At 37.2% G+C, this 23,177-nt stretch overlaps 1 protein-coding gene across 7 annotated transcripts in view; it reads left to right on the top strand.

The window, feature by feature from the left end:
* Window positions 1–23,177, top strand: part of PCCA (propionyl-CoA carboxylase subunit alpha) — a 445,241-nt gene that overhangs the window by 62,631 nt on the left and 359,433 nt on the right. For 6 of the 7 annotated variants that reach the window (XR_012514288.1, XR_012514289.1, XR_012514290.1 and 3 more), the window contains exons 5-6: window positions 630–743; window positions 3,226–3,279. Coding sequence is in view for 3 of the 7 variants with exons in the window: in XM_003928223.3 (XP_003928272.1) it covers window positions 630–743; window positions 3,226–3,279 (168 nt within the window). In the remaining 4 variants the exon portion in view is untranslated. Of the gene's footprint in view, window positions 1–144; window positions 308–629; window positions 744–3,225; window positions 3,280–23,177 lie in introns of all 7 variants that reach the window. The other variant, XM_074387478.1, reaches the window with a different exon arrangement.

Raw genomic sequence — 23,177 nt, 5'->3', positions numbered from 1 at the left:
GTGGCTTTAGAACTTAATACACATATCATTTTTTTTTTAGGAATAAATGTAAAATGGATGAAGATTGAATGCGAGAGTATTTAAATGATTCTCAAGATTTTCTGGTTCATGTGTTGTGATATTGAACTCTTTCTTTCGTCCTAGGCTTTAATTTGTGCCTGGTGCTGACCTGATGCTGTGCAGGGACACTCACTGCATCCCTCCATTCAGTCCCTCTAATTATCCCAACTTCCTGGGGAGCTTGCTTAGAACTGGGCATGAGTGCTCGTTATTAAAATATTGGGCTACCCTGGCTACATGTAACAAGGTAGTTTTTGAAATCAAATTTATGTACTGATGAATGAAATAGGAAGCTAAAATTGTTTGCTGTGATTTTACATAAATAGGTAGGGGATATTATGGAAATTATTTGGTTAGACAATGAATTAGGCTGTAATAAATGAAATCATGGGTAATAGAATTCCTGAGTTTATTTGTTGCATTGTTGCTTTTTAGTGCATACTCAAAAAGAAATATGACTCTATAAATGGTATGCAGAACAATCAGATTTGCAATTTTGTGTATATTTGCAGATGATGGTAATTCTTTTTGCTGGTCGCATCTGTTAATGCAGAAATTTGTCTCCTCAGGTTCATGTGAAAATGGCGGATGAGGCCGTCTGTGTTGGCCCAGCTCCCACCACTAAAAGCTACCTCAACATGGATGCCATCATGGAAGCCATTAAGAAAACCAGGGCCCAAGCTGTGAGTCTGAATGAATCTATCTACTGCAGCTGTTTCATATGTAGTGAGCAGAAAGCTAGAGTTTGTATTTAAAAAAAAAAATAAGAAAGAATGATTGAAAATGCTGTTGCAGTTGGTTCATGTCACATGAGTTAAATGTGGTCGAATTCGCTACTGGAAATCAAAGGCTTTGTAGCATCTGGCAGTGTTGGTCGCTGATCCTGCAGGTGGCTGCTGGATTCAGCTTTCACACCAGGGAGCAGTTTCAGTTCATTTCCAAATTTGCTAGGAAAAAAGAAATCCCAATTAGTTTTGAGTATTAACCCTTTCAGTGTAATACGAGCATTTAAAAAAATTCTGTGTTATAAACAGGATCCAAACACCCTGTTTAAATTCCATTTTAATAATTTAAAAATTATTTATACCTAGTACACTTCCAGAAATAAAAACAGCACATTTGATAATTACTTTAGTTTGTTAATGTCAATAGAATGCTCATAATTTACAAGAATAAATCATTTTCTCCACCCCCAATTTGTTTGAATAGAGTGGAATCCAAGGAAAAAAATGATTTCTGACATTAGGAACAATGTTTTTTCTTTTTTTTCCATTTCCTTTTTTTAATCAGCAGAGAACTAATTATATACAGTGTTAAAAACTATGCAAAGTTATCTCTAAAATTGGATGGAAACATTCAATACCAGCAGTTAAGCCTGGAGTGCTTCAATTAGTGCTCACATTTCTTTTGAAAGAAATGTTTTAATAAGATGCATGTTTAAATAAAAAAAACTTAATTTATGAACCCATATTATAGATGTTTACAGTTTATTATCACAGTTAATGAAGGTAAAACTCTTTTAACCTTTTAACTATAGCTTGCCAAAATAAATCTGTAGTTGAGTGTTGATAAAATGAAGTTGGTAGAATGAAAACTCTTTTTCCATGATATAGCAGTTTAAATTCTTCTGTATCATGTTCATAAAGCTTAAATCAGCATTTATTTTAGTTTGTTTTTTGAGATGGAGTTTTGCTCTTGTTGCCCAGGCTGGAGTGCAGTGATGTGATTGCTCACTGCAACCTCCTCCATCCCCCTGGGTTCAAGCAATTCTCCTGCCTCAGCCCCCCAAGTAGCTGGGATTACAGGTGCCTGCCAAATGCTTGGCTAATTTTGTATTTTTAGTAGAGATAGGATTTCACCATGTTCGTCAGGCTGGTCTTGAACTCCTGACCTCAGATGATCTGCCTGCCATAGCCCCCGAAAGTGTTGGGATTACTGGGGTGAGCCACTGCACCTGGTCTGAGTTCAGCATTTAAAAGTCACTGATACATAGCCATTTCTGTATTATAATACTGGTTCCTTCAGAAATTTGACTTTTTTTTTTTCTATTGAGACGGTCTCGCTGTATTGCTTAGGCTGGAGTGCAGTGGCGTGATCTTGGCTCACTGCAACCTCCGCCTCCTGGGTTAAGTGATTCTACTGCCTCAGACTCCCAAGTAGCTGGGATTACAGGCCTGTGCCACCATGCATGGCTAATTTTTGTATTTTTAGTAGAAATGGGGTTTCACCATTTTGGTCAGGCTGGCCTCATGATCTGCCTGCCTTGGCCTCCCAGAGTGCTGGGATTACAGGTGTGAGCCACTGCTCTGAGCCAGAAATTTGACTTTCTTTTTAGCAGAATTATTTTACTGGAAGTATATTCAACACTGGCTAATACTGAAGTGGCTGAATTTATGTTTGGCCAGTCAGTGTGGCAGAGCCAAAAATTACTTGATTAGATCAGGCTGGTAGATGGTAGCAATGTGGCTTGTGGGTGAGAATAGCATAAAGTAGTTGTGGATGGCAAAATTTGGGGTGAGGAAGGAAAGAAGAGTAGACATTCGACAAAAAAGAATTCAGAGCACAAAATAAAAGTAAAACCACACCTCCATTTTAGTTAAGTTTGATAGAAAGGGCTCATTGGTAGTGGCTTAGTATTATTAATGCCATCGGAAATAAAATATATTAACTGTCCTAATAGTCTGGGTTTTGGAAAGTAGTAGTTCATGGGTACTGTAAACAAAGGAGAACTTAGTGTTTTTCAGCCATCTTGCGAAAGGTTTCTTTTACATAGCTCTTTGACACCATTGTGTAATTCTCCAGACTTGTGGACAAAGTTAGCCTTAGGAAAAGGAGAGAGTTTTGTTGAATAGTGTAGACAAATGCCAGCAGGCACAAAGATACGTGGGCATATACTCACCATTATGGTTAGGACAAAGGTAGTGAGTGGAAAATGAATAAATCAGGGCAAAGGTAGTGTGGAGAAAGTAAATATAGGAGGCAGTTTCTTGGAATTTGTTTCTGATCCTAGAAATGTGAGTTAGAACTGATCAGTGTGTAAGAGAACTATACTTATTCAAGGGCTCTTGAACAATAAATATTAATACATGAATGCACTGTACATTTTGCTTATAAAGCTTTTGCAATATGATAAAATTTAAAGTGCTTTTTGCTTTCATTTCTAAGGTACATCCAGGTTATGGATTCCTTTCAGAAAACAAAGAATTTGCCAGATGTTTGGTAAGTTGGTAATGAACCAGAAACTGTTCATTTCTATTTCTGAAAGCAGTGTAGTAGCATGGCTTTTGTAAATGTGGGTAGTGATGGTTATAGAATTCTAATTAACCGAACAATTCTTTGAAAATTGTGAAAGTGAAATGTTTTTATTCCGAAACTCAACTCTTAATTTAAAGAGTAATTATAAAACTAGAAAAGTTAGAAAATCACCATTACACTTGTGAATGATCCCTGGTATATTATATACTGCATGGTATTTGAATTCAAGTTAAAAACTGCAGATTTTTAAGTGTAAATATGTTAGGGAGTTTGGTGGATTATTGTAGTGATTTAATTATTTTGTGGCATTTAATATCGAATCTTACTAACTCCTCTAATTTGAGTAAAGTTTTGTTTTTGTTTTCTTTTTGAGATGGAGTCTCACTCTGTCACCAGGCTGGAGTGCAGTGATGCAATCTCAGCTCACTGCAACCTCTGCCTCCCGGGTTCAAGTGATTCTCCTGCCTCAGCCTCCTGAATTGCTGGGACTATTGGTGTGTGTCACCACACCCAGCTAATTTTTGTATTTTTAGTAGAGGCAGGGTTTCACCATGTCAGCCAGGATGGTCTCCATCTCCCGACCTCCCAAATTGCTCACCCATCTTGGCCTCCCAAAGTGCTGGGATTACAGGTGTGAGCCACTGCACCTGGCCAAAGTTGTTTTTAATGATCTAAATGTCCCCTTCCAGCTAGATAAATTAGCCTGTCTTTGTTATTAAATTGATTTTTCCAGGTATATTTATAACTTCATTCAAGATGGTACTGAAACCTTATTTTTTGGATACTAGAATATGATTTTGATTATTGTTTGTACATTTGTTTATTAGATTAATTATACCAGGTATTATCTTAATTTATTTTAATATGTTATACTTTTTTGTTTCTGTGGCATATAGTCATGTGTTGTTTAACAACATGAATACATTCTGAGAAATGCATCATTTGTTATTGTTCGTTCTTTTGTGAACCTTACAGAACATTACAGAGTGTACTTACACAAATCGACATGGTAGAGTCATTCTTGTGTGAGTTCGTTCTTGTGTGAACATTACAGAGTGTACTTACACAAATCAACATGGTAGAGTCTCCTACATGTTTAGGTTAAGTGTGCTATAGCCTATTACAAACCTGTGTCACATGTTTCTCTACTGGGTACTGTAGGCAGTTGTAATACAGTGGTAAATATCTGTGTATCTAAATATGTAAACATAGAGAAGATACAGTTAAAAATACAGTATTTGAATCTATGGAGCCACTGTCATACGTGTGGTGCCTCATTGAAATGTTCTGTGGTGCATAAGTATACTCGTATTCTGTTCTTCCACGGATTTGAAATTATTTGTGAATGTCGTTATTTTCTAGATGGAATTTTTACTTAAAATACATAACTTTTAGCTTGGAACAATTCTTAAGGTCACAGAGTTGTCTATTTTAGCCACCTTACTTTATGAGTAAAAATCTAAGGCCTAAACAGATGTCTGGGGAGGGCAGATTCTATGGAAGCATCCAGAGTTTCCAGTTTCCCAGGTTTTATGCAGCATATCTACAATTTTTTGTTTATATCCCTTTTTATTTTTTATCTTCCTTGGAATTTTGACCAAGGTTCTGTTACTATAAAAACAATTTGAATATAATACTTAAATTTATTTTTTTATTTTTTATTTTTTATTTTTTTTGAGACGGAGTTTTGCTCTTGTTACCCAGGCTGGAGTGCAATGGCACGATCTCGGCTCACCGCAACCTCCGCCTCCTGGGTTCAGGCAATTCTTCTGCCTCAGCCTCCTGAGTAGCTGGGATTACAGGTACGAGCCACCATGCCCAGCTAATTTTTTGTATTTGTAGTAGAGACAGGGTTTCACCATGTTGACCAGGATGGTCTCGATCTCTCGACCTCGTGATCCACCCGCCTCGACCTCCCAAAGTGCTGGGATTACAGGCTTGAGCCACCGCGCCCGGTGCAATACTTAAATTTAAATGTATGTGTGTGTGTGTGTGTGTGTGTGTGTGTGTGTGTGTGTGTGTATGTATGTATATGTAATGTCATGTATTATATTTAAGTTTCTATAGATAAGAGGTTGGCAAACTATAGTCCACAGGACAATTGCAGCCTGCTGCCTGTTTTTGTAAATAAAATTTTATTGAAACACAGCCATGCTCTTTCATTTACGCATTGTCTATGCCGCTTTTGTCCTGTGACAGCAGAGTAGTTGTGACAGAAACCATTTGGCCTACCAAGCCTAAAATACTTTTTCTGTGGTCCTTTATAGCAAAAGTTTGGGAACTCCTGCTGTAGATGAATATCCAAATCCCAGATAAGTGATGTGCCAGTTTTATACATTTATTCCTATACAGTTAATATATTTATTTTATATATTTATTATATACAGTTTATGCATTCAGTCATTAAAGAATGCTTCTTTGGAATCTGTTCAAGGCCTTTGAGAAGGATATATTAATAAAAATGAATCCAGTCTGGTTCCTGCTCACTGGGTGCTCATAGTCGTGTTATGGAAAATAAGTTGTTACACAAATGACTTCACTTCAGGGAAGAAAATATTGTGAGATAGGATTAATATCTCCGTCAATGAAAATAAGAAGGACGATTTTTATCTAGGGTTCTACATTAGAGAAAAACGTGTAGAATATACAACATCCTCCTTTCTTTCACACTCATTTTCTTTCCAAATGTATTTCCTCATTTCCCTTTATCAGTGCCGTGCCTACCCCCAGCCTACTGTGCGCAGCTCCCACGAGTGGCTGGCCCTGCCCTGACTGCCCTGAGTGCTTTCCTCACTCTCTCCAGGTGGGCATGCCTGGCCTCCCACCCCCGTGTCTGACTGTTGCCTGCTTTTGAAGGCACAGTTCACACACAACCTCTATGGGGAAAGGGTTCTAGATCCTTCTGTTGAGAAGTAATTTCTTTCCTTGGACTTTTTGTTTTACTTTGATTGGAATGTTTTTGTTTTTAGAAAAATAATTGGTGCTTTATCTGATATATTGTTTTTACTTAATATCCAGGACTGAAATGATTCTTTGATTTTTTTTTTTTTTGAGTAACTGCTATGTATTTGCTTTAGAAAGTGTACAATAAGCCAAATTCCCTCAAATGTGAAAACACACCAAACTTTATAAGACTAGTAATTTTTCTATGCTCAGTTTACACAAAGTGGGATTGGATTTTGTATGGTTCCTGCTGTCCATGACTTGAAAAACATAGTGTGGGCCAGGTGTGGTGGCTCACTCCTGTAATCCCTGCACTTTGGGAGGCTGAGGTGGGCAGATCATTTGAGGTCAGGAGTTCGAGACCAACCTGGCCAACATGGCAAAACCTTGTCTCTATGAAAAATACAATAATTAGCCAGGTATGGTGGCACGAGCCTATGATCCCAGCTACTTGGGAGGCTGAGGCAGGAGAAATGCTTGAGCCTGGGAGGCGGAGGTTGCAGTGAGCTGAGATTGTGCTACTGTACTCCATCCTGGGCAACAGGGCAAGACTTTGTCTAAAAATGTAAAAAAAAAGTTGATGTCTTTTTGTTATTGCATAAATAGTTCATAGAAAAAACAAAGCTACAGCCAGGTGCGGTGGCTCATGCCTGTAATCCCAGCACTTTGGGAGGCCGAGGCGGGTGGATCACAAGGTCCAGAAATCGAGACCATCCTGGTCAACATGGTGAAACCCCGTCTCTACTAAAAATACAAAAAATTAGCTGGACATGGTGGCTCGTGCCTGTAATCCCAGCTACTCAGGAGGTTGAGGCAGGAGAATTGCCTGAACCCAGGAGGCGGAGGTTGCGGTGAGCCGAGATCGTGCCATTGCACTCCAGCCTGGGTAACAAGAGCGAAACTCCGTCTCAAAAAAAAAAAAAAAGAAAGAAAAGAAAAACAAAGCTACAAATAATCTTCATAAAAATAGTGATTTTCAATAATTTTAATATGCTGAGCCAACAGATTTTATTTTCAAACTATTTTCTATTCCGATTTTCCCTCCTTTTATTAGGATTGGTAAAGGACCATCCGTAGAAGACTATGAGGATTGTTAGGATGAGGCAAAGACATTCTTAACAGAGTTTACAAAGAGCTTTGAAATGTAAAACTACTTGCTCTGGAAAAATGGGATGTTGGCTTGAAGATATTTCATAGTATTCCTTGTTTTCTTACTGGTTTTTTCTATGTCATTTAAATCATATTATCATATCCTGTCATTTCAGTTAACATAGCATTATAAGTTATAATAATTAGCTTCAGGAGAAACATATTTTAGAATTTGTATTTTGTGTCTGGGTCCTATCTGTGTATTTGAAAGATACATGTATATGAAGATAGATAATGAGTTCCATCAGGATGCTAAGCGTTGAAGGCGTCAGGGGAGCTGTGCTGAGCGTGTGAGGTTTGGTGATTGTGCTGTTTTATCTTCTTTCCTTCTCAAGTTTTTAGCAAGATAAGAAATGTAATTATTGTAAAATGAGAGGTAATTTTAAAAATAGCCGTTGGGTTAACCAAAAACCTTTTAAATAGCTGTGGCTTCCAATGTGGGTAGGGTCACATAGTTTTGTTGTTGGGAGTGTAAATTGTTTCAGACCTCTCCCTGCCCCCCCGAAATTTGCTAGTATTTATCAACATTTAAAACATGTATATATTAGCTCTGAAGAATCTCACTTACAGATATACTTGAGAAAATGTTCATTGTAAGGTGTTTCATAATAGCAAAATTTAAAAATTATGCAAAAGTAAAATGTGGAGAATGATGGCTTCCCTGTAGGGTCATGGTCCTCAGTTATAAGACTGCAATCCATGCTGTGTTGTAGTTTAAAGTGTGTTGTAAGCACTTTGTAACTGATATTAAAATTCTGAAGTTAGCAAGTTTGCCAGTAACTTCATTTAACAATATTTTTTGTTTATAAAATAGTTTAAAGTGAATTTAAAATGATCCATATGCTACTCTACTCATTCATATTTAGACTTTTTAAAAAATTTGAGTAGGAGAAAATGGAAGAGACTTAGACCTTACAAGTCCAGTGTTGTTTATAACTCTTATTTTCTCCGTATGGACTATAATCTTCATAGCTTATGGAAATACTTTATTTTTATATGTTACAGTATAAGAAAGGTTGGGAATCGTTACTGCAGTGTATTTTGTATAGATGTAATTTTAATTACATAAATTTTCTTATTAACATTATTAGATTTTCCATTTTGGACACAGACCCTTGATTTTAGTATATTAACATTTTTAATTTTTGAGAATGTAAAATTCTAAGAAATTTAAGAGCATGAAAACATTGAAAATTAGAGTTTCTTTCCATCTTTGAACCTTTGATCCTGGACTCCAATGTAAATCTTTAGAGGTGACCACTGTTATCTTTTGAAACGTGTGTATGTGTGTGTGTGTATGTGTGTGTATGTGTCTGTGCCTGTGTCTGCCAGAATTTTGCTATTGATTTGTTATGTAAGATACTCTTATTTGCTTAAGTAGGACTTTATTTTTTATATGAAAAGAAGTAGTGTAAAACTTTTCTTATATAAGAAGAAAGTGGGCTGGGCGCGGTGGCTCACGCCAGGCAAGCGGATCATCTGAGGTCTGGAGTTTGAGACCAGCCTAACTAACGTGGAGAAACCCTGACTCTACTAAAAATACAAAATTAGCTGGGCAAGGTGGGGCATGCCTGTAATCCAAGCTATTCGGGAGGCTGAGGCAGAATAATCACTTGAACCTTGGAGACGGAGGTTGTGATGAGCCGAGATTGCGCCATTGCACTCCAACCTGGGCAACAGGAGCAAAACTCCGTTTAAAAAAAAAAGTGGTCCCTCGGCTTTCAGAAATAAATATGGAATACCAACCTAGAGATAAATTATTTAATCTCTATGACAACCTATGATGTATTATTATTTTTATTCTTGGTTTTATGGAAAAGAGAACAATCTCTAAATGGTTAAATAAATGCCTTGCCCATGTCACATGGTAAATGAAGTATGGATCCCATGTTTAGTATATGTTCCAGACTGACTCTCAGATACGTTGGAACTGGGCTGGGCTATTAGTGGTATTTGTTTTTAATTGATAGCTTCAGCTGGCACCTGTTCTTGCTGTTGGAGGCTTCTCTCATTCTGCTCCCTTTCCCTCTTCCCCACTGATGTGTCATTATAGAGGTCTAAAAAATAGGATTCTTTTGTTTTTCTTATCTTGTAAGGTGGATGCCAGTGAAGGCAAATCCTTACTTGGCTTTGCTAACTTAATAAGTAAGGTAACTGAGCTTTGCTCAGTTAACTGAATGGAAGAGCTACAGCATAGAGTTACTGATGCTTTTTACCACCCATTGATATTCTTAGGCTGAACTAATCAAGTCTCCCTGGATTTGGGGGAGAAAGTTCTGTGACTCCTTTTTCCTTTTCATAATAATTTTATAGTATTTTTCTAATTGTGACCTGTACATACGTGGTATTAAAAATAATTGATAAATACTAATGAATGCAACTTCATAAAACCCTTATTATGACAGACTATCTTTTGAAATATTTGAGAACATGTTTCTTTTCCTATATGTTGGCTTAAGTTGAGCTTTTAGCATATTCGTTGAAGATTTTGAATGTGACATGGAATACTAAATGCTCTAAAGTGAATACCTGAAAAGGAAAATTCTCCCTTTACAGTTAGGGAGTCTTTTAAAGATATAGATGGGTCAAATATTTTTAGAGCTTGTGGGATTTTAGATGGTGGTTTCAATAGAAAGTCTGGGATTTGATGAGGCTGAGATTTTCTTCCCTTTGCTTGAGGTTAAAACAAGTTGAAATGTTATGTTCTAGTTTTCGCAATACCCTCTCTCCTTGCTGCCCTATGCATCTATAAGCTCATTCTGGAGTCAGAATGACAGGTAAATTCTTTCTCTGCCACTTAGTACCTGTGTGATCTTGGACAGGTTGTTTAATGTTAGACTCTGAAAACTGTTTTATTCTTACTATTCGCATGATATGTATTTCTCCATCTGTGATTTTATGTTGAAAATACTACTATGTGTCTCTTGTAGCAGGATGTAGTTGTGTCATGCTTTTAAAATAACTCTGATGATCTCTATTTTTAAATTATAGTGTTTAGTCTATTAAGTTTTTTCTTCTTTAGTTTACCTTAGTATATTTTCTTAAATAACAGCTCTATTGAGATTTAATTCATGTGTCATCATGCTCACCCTTTAGAAGTATACAATTTATTTTTTAGTATATTCACAGAGTTATGTAAGCATCACTACTATGCAATGTCAGTAAAATCCATTAACATTTAATAAATGATCATGGTGCTTGGATTTATGCCTGCCATTTTATCATTTTTTTCTCTTTCTCCCTTTTTTTTTCCTTCTGTTTTCCTTTCTGCCTTGGATTATTTTAATAATTTTTGAAATTCCATTAAAATTTATCTATTGGATCTGTCTATATTTCAGTGTTTTTTCTAGGATTGCAATGCCCTTAACATTTAATAGTCTACTTGGAGCTAATATGATATCATTTCAAGTGAAATGTAGAAATTTTACAATCATATAGCTCATCCTTCTCTTCCCACCACTAATCCTCTATCTTATAGTTGTCATATGTATTTCATCTGCATGTATTATAAATTATGTGGGAAAATGTTATAATTTTGCTATAAACATGTTGAGGTGAGTTAGGACATTTCTTCAAAATGATCAGTCAAAGTTAAAATGTAGAGACACATCTCTAGATTAAATAATTTGAGAATTGCAGAATTGGAATTTGGGGCATATACACGGAGTCTTCAGTAATGTCCAAGGAACAAAGAGATGGTTGAAGGTTTTATTAGAAAGAAAAGAATGTTACTGATTATTTTAAAATAAAGCTCATTGGCCCTTGAAAAGCTTTGGGAGCTGGCAGGCTCGAATAAGAGAGTGACAGTGGTAGGTAAAACTAGTCTTAGAGCGACAGCAGGTTGTTTCAGCAGTTACTAGGTAAAACTGGCCTTAGGGTTAGAGCAGGCTGTTTCAGCAGCTGGGCCTCTGGACAGTTCAGTTCTTGGAGCCTGTGCTTTGTGGCCTGAGTACTTTTTTCCCCTGGCTCCTTGACTCTTATGTAGTTGGGTATACAAGAATGACCCAATTCACATAATCAACTTTCATAGCTCCAAATATCATTCAGTTAAAATTAAGACTCATTTTATTTTGGACAATTTTATAAATGCTGTATTTGAAAATTACATATGTATTTTTATTGTGGTAAAGCATACATAACATAAAATTTACCCTTTCACGATTTTTAGGAGTGGGACTCAGTGGCTTTAATTTTATTCACAATGTTTTGCAATCATCACCATCATCCAGCTCCAGAACTTTATAATATCCTCAAACTTAAACTGTGCATATTAAACATGAATTCCCCATTTCCCACCTACTCCTAGCCCCTGGTAACCTTTTTACTTTCTGTCTCTATGAGTTTATTTATTCTCGGTACCATACATGAATGGAATCATACATGATTTGTTCGTTTGTGTCTGGCTTATTTCACTTAGCACAATATTTTCAGGGTTCATCCAGTTCCTTTCTCTTTAAGACTGAATAATAATCTACTGTGTGGATATACCACATTTTGTTTCTTCATCACCTGTTGATGGACATTTGGGCTGTTTGTACTTTTTGGGTGTTGTGAATAATGCTGCTGTAAACAAGTATCTGTTTGAGTCTCTGCTTTTGCTTCTTCTTAGTATATAGCTAGGAGAGGAATTACTGGATCCTTTGGTAATTCTATATTTAACTTTTTGAGGATCTGCCATACTGTTTTCCACAGTACCTGCACCACTTCTCATTCCCACTGTTTTATTGTTTTTAATAACCACCAAATCATGCCTTTCCTTAGTGGAAGCTCTGCGTAATTAGTTGACTCAATTAGATGTTTGTGATGTAGCTTTACTTAAAGTTTAAGAGGTTTCATTTTACAGTGTCTTCCTAACCAATATGTTTATGCATGTTAGTCTAGTGTTACTGCTAGAGACCTGTTGCACAGTCTTGTGGGGGTATTGGGACTATGAGCCATGGACATTTATTAATATTTTTACCCCTAACATTTTTTAATGAAAAATTTAAGAAATGCAGAAAAATTTAAAGACTTATACTGCAAATACCAGTAGATTCTATAATTAATATTTTCTTATTTGTTTTTAACATATTTATTCATTTGTGTTTTCCTCTATTCATCTGTCAGTCGACCTCATTTTCATTTTGCACGTCAACTTAAGTTGTAGGTAATAGTACAATTTACTCCTATACACTTCAGCATGCAATTTTTAAAGCACAGTTCACGCCGGGTATAGTATCTTATACCGGTAATCCCATCACTTTGGGAGACTGAGATAGGAGGATCACTTGAGGCCAGAAGTTTGAGGCTGCAGTGAGCTATCAGTCCAGCCTGGGTGACAGAGCAAGACTCTGTCACTCTCAAAAAAAAAAAAAAAAAGTAAATAAGTACAATAAAAAATAAAGCAGAGTTTATTATTTGTTTACAGTGTTTCCAAAGAAAGCCTTATTGGAATATAATTGCTATTCAGTAAAGTGCACATATGTAAGAAATCAGTTGTACATTTATATGTGTCCACTCATGAAATCATAATCACAATCAGAATAAAGAATATATCCTTCAACTTCAAAGACTTCCTGGTGCTCCTTTGCTGGCTCTTTCAGCCACTTCCTAATCTTCCTCTTCCCTGTTAGGCAACTACTGATCTGTTTTGTAATAGATTATTTTTCATTTATTAGAATTTTATATAGGTGGAATAACACAAGATATGCTCTTTTATAGATGGATTTTTTTTTCACTCAGCAAAATTATTTTGAAATTGATCCATGTAATTGTATCAGTACTTCATTTCCTGTTTTTTATTTTTTGTTTTTTTGAGACAAAGTTCCCCTTTGTTGCCCAGGCTGGAGTACAGTGGCGTGATCTCAGTTCAATTCTACCTCCAACACCTGGGCTCTAGTGATTCTTGTGCCTCAGCCACCCAAGTAGCTGGGATTATAGGTGTGCACCATCACGCCCAGCTAGTTTTTGTATTTTTAGTAGAGATGGGGTTTCATGATATTGGCCAGGCTGGTTTTGAACTCCTGCCTCAAGTGATCCTTCTGCCTCAGCCTCCCAAAGTGCTGGGATTGCAGGTGTGAGCCACTGCACCTAGCCTTCATTCATTTTATTGCTGAGTTCATTCCTTTTTATTCCATTGTATGGATTTACTACAATATTTTTAGTAGCCATTCATCTGTTGGTAGATATGTGAGTTGTTTCCAGTTTTTAACTACAACTAAAGGTGTTGTGAGCAAGTAGTTATATGAGCATATGCTTTCTAAATGCTTAGGAGTGGAATGGCTAGATCATTTGTACGTTTTATCTTAGTATCTGCAAACTGGTTGGCACAATTTTACATTTCCACCAACAGTGTATGAGTGTACTGGTTGCACCACATTCTTACCACCCTTTAAATTTAACTGTTATACTAAGTATATAGTGATGTCCTATTGTGGTTTTGATTTGCATTTTTCCGATGGTTAATAATGTTGAGCTCATTTCCTGCATATCTTTGTCAATATGTTTGTGAAGTATGTTGTTCATTATTAAATTGAGTTGCTTGTCTTATTTAGAAATATTAGGGTTCCTTTTGGTAAAAGTCTTTTGTCTGATGCATATCATTGCAAATATTTTCTCCCACGATGTGATTCTGTTTTCATTTACTCAACAGTATCTTTTGAAGAGCAAAAGCTTTTAGTCTTGCTGAAGTTTAGGTTACTGATTTTTTTTTCTTTTATCGTTTGAACGTTTTGAGTCTTAATATGGGCCAGGCACGGTGTCTCAGACCTGTAATTCCAGCACTTTGGGAGACTGAGGTAGATAGAACTCTTGAGTCCAGGAGTTCCAGACCAGCCTGGGCAACATGGGGAAACCCCATCTCTACAAAAAATAACAAAAATTAGATGGGGTTGGTGGCATGCAGCTATAGTCCTAGCTGCTTGGGAGGCTGAGTTAGGAGGACCGCTTGAGCCTGGGAGTTTGAGGCTGCAGTGAGCTGTGGAGTGTTACTGCATTCCAGCCTGGGTAACAAAGCAAGAACCTGTCTCAAAATAATAAATCAATTAAAAAGATAGGAATATGTAACTTCTTGCCAAACTCAAGGTCACTGAGACTTTCTTGTTTTTTGTTTTTTTATTTTTAATGTTTTAGAGTTTTAGATCCCTGATCCATTTAGAGTTAATTTTTATATGTGATGTGAAGTAGGATCTAAATTAATCTTTTTTGCATGTGGCTATTCAGTTTGCTATACAATCGGTTGAAGAGGTTATGCTTTCCTCTTTGAATTGTCTTGGTACCCTTGTAGAAAAAGTAATGGGACGTATATGTGTGAATATTTTTTCTGGCCTGTCTATTCTGTTCCATTAAGCTAGTTTGTCTTTATCACATCACCACACTGTCTTGATGATTGTCCTGATTAGCTTTCTAAGTTTGGATATTAAGAGTGTTAATTTCTCCAACTTTGTTGTTGCCTTTCAACATTGCTTTAGCCATTTTATGTTACATATAGATTTCATACACTTATATACACTTCATGGACATATAGGTTTTAGAATTGGCTTGTTAATTTCTCCAAAAGCCTGTTGGGATTTTGATTGTGATTGTACTGAATATGTAGATCAGTTAGGAGGGATAGAGTCTTGATGAATTAACTGCCTCCCAAAGCAAACAAAAAACAAATTCTCTCTCTCTCTTTTTTTTTTTTTAAGTCAGAGTGTTGCTCTGTCGTCCAGGCTGGAGTGCAGTGGCACAATCTTGGCTTACTGCAACCTCCGCCTCCTGGGTTCAAGGGAAACAAATACTCTTGAGAGGAACATAACAGAATTTAGGTCTCTAACTGTAGGGCATCATTCACAATATACGACACATACTCAAAACAAAAGACAACAATAGAGATGGACAGTAAGATGAATACCCAAATGAGCAAAGATTTTTTCCTCTTGGGATTTTTTTTCCCAAGGGGAAAAATATTACGGGGTATAAGACCTAGGTTGTCCATTTATTAATAGCTTAGCCCATTGAATGTATTATACCTAACCACCACTGATAAAACACAGCTGTAGATAATGAACTCTTAATAATACTTGGTCCACACCACCTTTCTTGGTGTGACATCCTCCTCCCTCACCACTGACTCCCTCTCTTCTCTCTCAGAACTTCCTTTTAACAGTCTTCAGCAGTTGAATCTCAACCTGAGAGAAGATTCTAATGTTCATTCTCCAGTTCCACACATTTCCACTGTGAGTAAGAGAGGCTCATTCCCACAGAATGATGAGGTTTAAGATTGCTCCAGTCATTAACAGTATGCAAGATGTCAGATAGAGTTTTACTGGATCTAAGGCAAATTAGGCTATAACCAAGAATATTTATATACCAAACCAAGCTCTCCATACATCCCAATTATAAATTCTGGACAAAATAGAAAAACCTACATAATACTTATAGGTTCTAGAGAGCAGCAACAATTAGACAGAAATAGAAAGGCAGCTACCCTTGAAAGGAGGAAATGGCATGGAGGACAGTTTCCTTTTTTGGCCTTTTTTGTACAGCTCATAGAATCAGTTCTGGAGTATTCATGTATGCATGGGTCAGATTCCAAGCACTCCAGCTGAGGCTAAAACAACCAAAGAGAATTATTAGCTGTTTCTCATGCTATTACTGGGGGAATATATTCAATGTGACAACGTAGCAGATGCTGTTGATGCTGCTGCCCACCCTTTCTGCCCCGTTGTTAGCATCACCTTAGGTGACCATCCCTTCCCTGTGAGTCTCAGTGGTAAATCCTGACTACTGAAATCCTTACCAGGATTCACACTATTCCTTACCAATGACCAATTTAGGGGAGGCTCGTAGTCCAGTTTGATTCCTGACAAGTGAGGGGACCTTCTAAGAAAAAGTTTATTTTCATTGTGTGAAATAAGCCTTTTTAAAATTATTTTAAACCATTGTAAACTGAGGGTTTTTATTGTTTTGGGGATTTTTGTTTTGTTTTGTTATTTTAATTTTGGCCAAACCCACCAGGCTGGAAGGTCAGTGTTTTATAGGTTGACAATCTATTGAATCTTTTTTCTTTCTTTCTTTCTTTCTTTCTTTCTTTCTTTCTTTCTTTCTTTCTTTCTTTCTTTCTTTCTTTCTTTTTTAAACAGAGTCTTGCTGTGTTGCCCAGGTTGGAGTCCAATGGCACACTCTTGGCTCACTGAAAACTCCGCCTCCCGAGTTCAAACGATTCTCCTGTCTCAGCTTCCCAAGTAGCTGGGATTACAGGCATACCCAATTAATTTTTGTATTTTTAGTAGTGACCAGGTTTCACCATGATGGCCAGGTTGGTCTCAAACTCCTGACTTCACGTGATTCATCTGCCTCGGCTCCTCAACGTGTTGGAATTACAGGCATGAGCCACTGTACCCAGCCTCTATCGAATCTTAAAATATAATACAGCTTCTGATTCTTGTGTTAAGCTTTCTGAAGAAATTTAGAAACAAAACCCTTTATGGATTACATACCAAAGAAGTCATGTTTCAACTGTAAAGTAAATAGTTTTAAAAATTTCCCTTAATTTGGCCGGGTGCAGTGCCTGATGCCTGTAATCCCAGCACTTTGGGAGGCCAAGGTGGGCAGATCACCTGAGGTCAGGAGTTTGAGACCAGCATGGCCATCATGGTGAAAGCCTGTCTCTGCTAATAATGCAAATATTAGCTGGGCGTGGTGTTGTGTGCCTGTAATACCAGCTACTCTAGAGGCTGAGGCATGAGAATTGCTTGAATTCAGGAGGCAGAGTTTGCAGTGAGGTGAGATCTCGCCATTGCACTCCAACCTGGGCAACAGAGCAAGACTCCATCTCAAAAAAAAAAAAAAAAAAAATTAATTTGTCACCCAGTTGGAGTACAATGGCATGATCTTGGCTCACTGCAACTTACACCTCCTGGGTTCAAGCAGTTCTTGCTCAGCCTCCTGAGTTGCTGGGATTACAGGTATGCGCCACAATGCCCAGTTAATTTTTGTATTTTTAGTAGAGACGGGGTTTCACCATGTTGGCCAGGCTGGTCTCCAACTCCTGACCCCAGGTGATCCTCCTCCCACCTCGGCCTCCCAAAGTGCTGGGATTACAGGCATAAGCCACCAGTCCTAGCCTGAACTCATGCTTTTTGATTCTTTTGCATCACTCAGGCTTTCTGTAGGTGTTTATTAATTCTTTGCTAGATTAGAGAAGTTGCTGAATTAAAATTTAGTATTCTGGAAATAAATGTAGAAACGATGCTTTTAGAAGCATCCTTGTACTTTCATGATATAATGCTGTTTTTAATTTATAGTAACTTTGTGATATATTAAAATTTATTTTCATTGATTTATTTATATGTGATTCCTAAACTTAGGATTCGTTGGAAAGATTTTTGTTGTTGTCCTAGTGAAAGAAATACATTGCTCGAGGATTTCGTTGGATTAAATGAAGTAACACTAGTTATCATTGTTACATATAGTTAATGATTCTTGTTGACCGTAAATTTGTCCTAAAATTAAACTTTTAAATGCTTACTTTCTAAAACAGGCAAAGAAGCAGAAATAATGAGATGATCACTGTGGCTTTGTTTCTGGACTGGTCCTTATCTAAGGATATTACAAGGCTTCTGAGTTACCGTATTGACTCATAATATGTGATATGCTAATGTTCAGCAGAGTATTCTTTTCTGTATGGTTACGCTTCCCAACCTACCTATGGTAGTACCTGTGTGCACCCCCATGTGTGTGCATATGTACGTGTTCCTAGCTTTTTATTCAGTCCTTTATGCGCTAGTTGGTTGTCGAGTGCAGATAAAAGTAATGTGTTGCATTTCTTAACCACATTATTTTATTTATAAGGAAATATTTTGATAACAGCATTTATGTTAATATATTCTGTTACTGATTAGAATGCCACAACTGATAGAAAATATATTAGATATAAAACTGGTCAGTCAGTAGAGTGAATCGGCAACCAACAGAATGGGAAAAAATTTTTGCAGTCTACCCATCTGACAAGGGGCTGATATCCAGAATTTACAAAGAACTAAAGCAGATCTACAAGAAAAAAACAAACAAGCCCATTCAAAAATGGGCAAAGGATATGAACAGATACTTTACAAAAGAAGACATACAGGAGGCCAACAAACATATGAAAAAATGCTCATCATCACTGGTCATCAGAGAAATGCAAATCAAAACCACATTGAGATACCATCTCACACCAGTTAGAATGGCGATCATTAAAAAATCGGGAAACAACAGATGCTGGAGAGGATGTGGAGAAATAGGAACACTTTTACACTGTTGGTGGGAATGTAAATTAATTCAACCATTGTGGAAGACAGTGTGGCGATTCCTCAAGGACCTAAAAATAGAAATCCCATTTGACCCAGCAATCCCATTACTGGGTATATATCCAAAGGATTATAAATCATTCTACTACAAGGACACGTGCACACGAATGTTCATTGCAGCACTGTTTACAATAGCAAAGACCTGGAACCAACCCAAATGCCCAACGATGATAGACTGGATAGGGAAAATGTGGCACATATACACCATGGAATATTATGCAGCCATCAAAAACGATGAGTTCACGTTCTTTATAGGGACATGGATGAACCTGGAAACCATCATTCTCAGCAAACTGACACAAGAGCAGAAAATCAAACACCGTATATTCTCGCTCATAGGCGGGTGTTGAACAATGAGAACACATGGACACAGGGAGGGGAGCACTACACACTGGGGTCTGTTGGGGGGAAATGGGGGAGGGGCGGGGGGTGGGGAGGTGGGAAGAGATAGCATGGGGAGAAATGACAGATACAGGTGAGGGGACGGAAGGCAGCAAAGCACACTGCCATGTGTGTACCTATGCAACAATCTTGCATGTTCATCACATGTACCCCAAAACCTAAAATGCAATAAAAAAAAAAAAGAAAAAAAAAAAAAAAACTGGTTACATATTTATATAATCTATATACAAATAATAGCATATTTTATCAGCGTAGCATACAGTAGCCATAAAATAAGAGTGGATGATACAATAGAGCGTTGGTTTCCAGTATGTTCTGGGGCACCTGGGGACTCTTTAGACCCTTTCAGACACTCTGAAGTAGACAATTTTCCATAATAGTTTTTCCTGCTCCCGTTCTCTGAGGATTGTACAGTAGAGTTTTCCATGTAACAGTAGAGTTACATAATATATGTTATCACAACAGATTGAATGCAGAACCAGATTTGAGAATCTAGCTATCTTAAGCCCGATGTTAAAAGAGATTTGTGAAAATGTAAAACATTTACACTCTAACTAATGAATTTGTCATAAAAATGTACTTTTAATTGTTAACATCAAATGGGCTATTCTTTTGAAGTATATTTTTTAAAGTTTCTTAATTTCAGCATGGTAAATATTGCTATATACATCACCTATAAGCCAAAGCTCCTTGAGATTGTTAATATTTAAAACTGTAAAGAGATTCTGAACCCGGAAAATTTAATAGGCACAGTGCTGGAAGGTGACTGGCTGGCCTCTTGAAATAAGGTGATGACAGTCTTCTCTGAGAGTGTGGCCTTTAAGCTGAGATTCTAGACAGAGTGAGCACACTTCCTTTGACTCTCCCTACTCCACTTCTGCATTCTTTTTTAGCCTTAGTATAATTACTTCCATGTCAAGTTAAGAACTTTTACTCATTCATTTCTGAATTCCTGTTGCTTACCCCTTTACTTACTAGTCATTAATAATTCTTTACAGCCAGATGCAGTGGCTAACACATTTAATCCTAGCACTTCGGGAGGCTGAATCCAGAGGATTGCTTGAGCCCAGGAGTTCAAGATCAGGCTGGGCAACATAGGAAAACCTAATCTCTACAAAGAAGTTAAAAATTAGCTGGATGTGGTGGCAGGCGCCTGTGGTCCCAGTTACTTGGGAAGTTGAGATGAGAGGATTGCTTGAGCCCAGGAGATGGAGGCTGCAGCGAGCTGAGATTGCATCACTACACTCCAGCCCTGGTGACAGAGCAAAACCCTTTCTCAAAAATAAAAAATATATTTACCTTTTAATGGAATCGTTTAGATACATTTCTAAACATGAGACAAACTTTGAAGGAAGTTTAATATCTTTGCTATTCAGACCAAACTAATTTGAAATGTATTTTTATTTATTTATTTTTTAAAACTTATTTTTTTTAGGATCTGTTATTTCTTATTAAATTCTTTTTACATGAAAAATCATAAGTTGATTTTTAAAAATGACTTTTAATATTAATAGGTCTTTGTCTTCCAGACATATTTGTTGATGATAAATTTGTTTGTGTAATTTTTATGTTTTGTAACTTTAATGTGGGCCCATATGTAAAGACTGTGGTTTTTACTATCATTCCTGCTGTCACATCATTCTTCATCATGTCATTTAAAAGCAACAGAAGTTTTAAAAGGAGTAGTAGAGAAAGACTGTCAGGAATTAATGAGTTTAGATAAAATAAGAGTACAGGCAAACGAGATGTATTGTGGCCATGTTATGAATGCTCAACATTTCAACTTTTAGCAAATTAATAACTTTTTTTGAACACTTACTGTGTGCCAGGCACTATTCCCACCCCTCTGCATGTACTAACTCATTTGCTCTTCATAGTAGCCCTATAGGCAGGTACTATTATTTCTGCTTTTCAAGCGAAGAAGCAGAAGTTGCTCTGGATCACACAGGTGTTAGTGCCAGGGCAAGGATTTGAACCCAGTCATTACCATGCTCGTAACTACTGGACTGTGCCACCTCTGAAGAAGAGATTATACAGCTTGTGGTGCAATGCAAAACCTTAAAATGTTTTCAGCTCTCTTTTTTTTTTTTTCACCCATCCTTATTTTTTCCCCATACAACTGTTATTTATTGAGCCTCTTGGTATGTAGCTTGCAGAACATTTCAGAGTCCTAAAGGTACTATATAAAGAACTGTCCGTAAAAGTTCTGCTTTCCTCCCGAAAGCTAGCAGTGGGAAAAATAAGCAGGAGAGATAAGTTGTGAAGCACAGGGAGGAAGAAAGAGGGTAGTGGAAGCAGCAGTGATCTGTAGTGGTGCCTACAGGTTCTGGTTGAGGCTCTGGGCAGCCATGTCAGCAACCAAGTCTACACTTGTTGGAGGACTCATTTCTTACATGCTCTCTCCAGGATAGTTTTAGTTACTAGGATGTAGGGGACAGCAATAACACCATTTGGTAAAGATTCAGAATAGCAACCAGGATGATGAGCTGCAGACATAGTCAATATCAAGTAAATAAGAACAGATAGAAGATAAAACAATTCTCTCTGAGGTGCCAGAAAGCAACCTGGTAATGTAGAAATACATATCCTAGAGAGAGCATGTAAAAAATGAGTCCTTTTGGATAAAAATGTTTTTAATCCTTTTGGGAAATTACCTGGATAGGTGTACATTTCTGCAAAGCAAAAGAGAGTCAAGCTCCTGAACTCCTGCTGGATAGGCTGGTAAGTGTTAGTGGGTGTCTGATAGAAGAAGGATGAGGACTTCTGGTTTCTAGTAAACTTAAATGTGATATGGTTTGGCTGTGTCCCCACCCAAATCTCATCTTGAATTTGTAGCTCCCATAATCCCCATGTGTTGTGGGAGGGACCTGGTGGGAGGTAACTGAATCATGGGGGCGGGATTTTCCCATGCTGTTCTCATGATAGTGAATCAGTCTCATGATATCTGAAAGTTTTATAAAGGGCAGTTCCCCTGCACATGCCCTCTTGCCTGCTGCCATGTAAGACTTGCCTTTGCTCCTCCTTCACTTTCCACCATGATTGTGAGGCCTCCCCAGCCATGTGGAGCTGTGAGTCAGTTAAACCTTTTTCTTTATAAATTACCCAGTCATGGGTATTTCTTCATAGCAGTATGAAAATGGACTAATACAGAATGATTCCTTTGTTTGGAGGATTGTCAAATACTATATGAAAAGTGGTTTCACATGTGCTTTAAAAAACCCTGTATATGTGCCTTATGGTGTCATTATTTCTAATTTATAGATGTGGAAATAATAATATTGGAGAAATCAAATGTGTTTTCTAATCACGTACCAGTAGGTGATCAGCAGGCTGGGACTAGAACTCAGATTCTTTTGATTGAAATTGTTTTTACAAAGCCCTGAGGGTTCTAAAAACTAGAGTTTCACTGAGCACTGTTATATGGAAAACCTAAATGTAGCCAGAAACCATATCGAGAAAATTACTAGGTTTTAAATGTTTTATTGTATAATATTTGCTATAGTACTCTTTTATGGGCATTTAGAATCTAGTATGCTGGCCTGGTGCGGTGACTTGCGCCTGTAATCCCAGCACTTTGGGAGGCCGAGTCAGGTAGATCACTTGAGGTCAGGAGTTCAAGACCAGCCTGGTCAACATGGTAAAACCCCATCTCTACCAAAAATAAAAAAATTAGCTGGGTGTGGTGGCACATGCCTGTAGTACCAGCTACTCAGGAGGCTGAGGCAGGAGAATTGCTTGAATCTGGGAGGTGGAGGTTATAGTAAGCCAAGATTGCACCATTGCACTCCAGCCTGGGCAACAAAGCAAGACCCTGTCTCAAAAAAAAAAGAAAAGAACGGAAAAAGAGATAATGTAGTATGCATTTGGGCAATCAAAGAGATAAATTCATATTCAAATGTGCTCGTATTATGATTATTACTCATTTATAAGTATTCTTTGGAAAACTATTGTCACACAATAACATTAATTATATTTTTATTCATTGTTTTACCACATTTGAAATTCTTATTAAAGTTTTAAAATGTATTTTAATTATAAAAATAATAATTTCCTTGA

Source organism: Saimiri boliviensis, chromosome 16, assembly GCF_048565385.1.
Source record: "Saimiri boliviensis isolate mSaiBol1 chromosome 16, mSaiBol1.pri, whole genome shotgun sequence".
Lineage (NCBI taxonomy): Eukaryota > Metazoa > Chordata > Mammalia > Primates > Cebidae > Saimiri > Saimiri boliviensis.
This window is presented reverse-complemented; position numbering and strand designations above follow the sequence as displayed.